The sequence below is a fragment of the Eimeria tenella genome, genomic scaffold (genome assembly GCF_000499545.2).
Source record: "Eimeria tenella Houghton genomic scaffold, Eth_scaff154, whole genome shotgun sequence".
NCBI classification, from domain to species: Eukaryota; Apicomplexa; class Conoidasida; order Eucoccidiorida; family Eimeriidae; genus Eimeria; species Eimeria tenella.
Window position 1 is genome coordinate 23,788 of NW_013541527.1, and position 2,227 is coordinate 26,014.

At 67.2% G+C, this 2,227-nt stretch overlaps 1 protein-coding gene across 1 annotated transcript in view; it reads right to left on the reverse strand.

The window, feature by feature from the left end:
- ETH_00015590 (lysophospholipase, putative) overlaps nt 1-2,227 on the reverse strand; it is a gene marked incomplete at both ends in the record, with an annotated part of 4,244 nt that overhangs the window by 1,500 nt on the left and 517 nt on the right. The window contains one exon of the mRNA XM_013373559.1: nt 1-2,115. Within this exon, the coding sequence (XP_013229013.1) occupies nt 1-2,115 (2,115 nt within the window). The remainder of the gene's footprint in view (nt 2,116-2,227) is intronic.

Genomic DNA, 2,227 nt, shown 5'->3' on the forward strand with positions numbered 1-2,227 from the left:
GCAGCAGCAGCAGCAGCAGCAGCAGCGCGCTGCTGCTGCCGCTCCCGCTGCCGCTCCTCCCGCCGCAGCGAAGCCCACGGCTGCGGCAGCCGCGCACGGCCCCCCAACTTCTCGTAAAAACGCACAAGTCCCATTGGGGGCAAAATGTTATCATCGAGAGACTGAATGGCCAAAACGGACAAGTAGCTGCCTTCTGCTGCTGCAGCTGGTGCTGCTGCTGCTGCTGCTGCCGCTGCTGCTGTGGGCGCCGACGCTGCTGCGTCCTTCTCCGCAGGCGCACTCTCTCCCTGCAGCTCGCCCTGTTGCTGCTGCTGCTGCTGCTGCTGCTCCCTGCGGTGCAGCAGCTTAACCCAGTCGCTGAGGCTGAAGGGCTGGCGCGCGTCTCTGAGGATGGGCCTGCGAAGCCAGTGGGCGTCAGCTTGTGCTGCTGCTGCTCCTTGGGAAATCTCAAGTCCCAAGTTGATGCGGCAGCAGCCTTTAAAAGTGCCTTTGTCTTCATTAAACAAGTCTTGAACTTCTGGTTTGCTGCTGCCAGCAGGCCGCGGCAGCAGCCCGCAGTGCGGGACCCAGGTCTTCAGCGTCTGCAGCAGCGGCTGCAGCAGCGGCTGCAGCAAGCTGCTGCTGCCCAGCTGCTGCTGCGGCGCCTCCAGCAGCGGCGACAGCAGCACCAGGCCCGCCAGCGGCACTGGCTTTTGCTGCACCACTCGGTGGCTCGCCCCCATTGCAGCAGCAGCAGCAGCAGCAGCGCTCACTGCAGCAGCAGCAGCAGCTTCCTCGTCCGCGGAGCTTCCGCTCTCCGGACGCACGCGGCAGCTCTCCAAACGGGCAACGCCCCCGCCAGCAGCAGCAGCAGCAGCTGCTGCTGCTGCTGCTGCTGAGGGCTCTCCCTTAGAGTCCATAGAGCCGCGTTGGGAACTCGCAGTGGAGGCTGTTGTTGCATCAGCCGTCCCCTGCTGCAGCTGCTGCTGCTGCTGCTCTCCATGATCCTCTTTCGCCTCTTTCTGCTGCTTCTTCCCCCCCAGCTGCTTCTTCGCTGGCTGCTTCTTTCCTTGCTGCACCTTGCCTTGCTGCTGCTGCCCCTGCTGCACCTCCTCCTGCTGCTGCTCCTGCTGCTGCTGCTGCTGCTGCTGCTGCTCCTGCTGCTGCTGCTGCTCCTGCTGCTGCTCCTGCTGCTGCTGCTGCTCCTGCTGCTGCTCCTGCTGCTGCTGCTGCTCCTGCTGCTGCTCCTGCTGCTGCTGCTCTCCCTGCTGCTGCTCCCCCTGCTGCTGCTCCCCCTGCTGCTGCTGCTGCTGCTGCAGCTGCTGCAGCGGCGCGGGGCGGCCGAGGAGCCCCTGCTTGGCGAGGAGCTGCGCAGCACGAACAGCAGCAGCAGCACCGAGTCCAGAGCCCAGCAGGAAGATGGGGAGGGGCCCCTCGTTGGCCAGAGACAGCAGCAAAGTTTGGAGGTCAGCAGCAAAGTCATCAAAGGCCTCCACTTGGCAGCTGCGGGCCCCCCAGCCGTGGGAGGCCCCGTGGCTCTGCAGGTCCACGCCCACGACCCTCCAGCCCTGCAGCAGGAAGCGCTGCACCCACGAGCCTGCGAACTGGGGCCCCCCGCTGCTGCTGCTGCTGCTGCTGCTGCTGCTGCTGCTGCTGCTGCTGCTGCGCGGCGCCTGCCACGCAGGCAGCACGCACCCCACACTCTCCCACTCCTTCTCCTCCAACTTCGAAAACACTCTTTGCTTCAGAATCTCTTCGCTCTCCTTCGCAGGCACCACCACGGCCCCTGGGGGGCCCCCCACCAGCCGCAGGGGCCCCCCGGGGGGCCCCTCGGGGGGCCCCTCAGGGGATCCCTCGGGGGGGCCCTCGGGGGGGCCCTCGGGGGGGCCCTCGAGGGGGCCCTCGAGGGGGCCCTCGGGGGAAACCTCGAGGGGGCCCTCGGGGGCCCCCGCTGTGGAGGCTAGCGACCTCGGGGGCCCCTCGGGGGCCCCATGCTGCAGCGAAGAAGTGCGGCTGAAGGAAAGGCCTGAAAGGGACTGGGAAAGCTGCGGAGAAAAGCTTGCTGCTGCTGCTGCTGCTGCTTTGTCTTCGTCCAGCAGCGAACTTGCTGCGCGGGAGGGGGGCCCCACAGTGGGCCTGCAGCAGTTCCAAGAGGACTTCACCTCCTCGTGGGGCCCCTGCTGCTGCTGCTGCGACACAGGGGTCAGCGAGCCTGAAGCCAGCGGCTCCTCCTCCTCAGCAGCAGCAG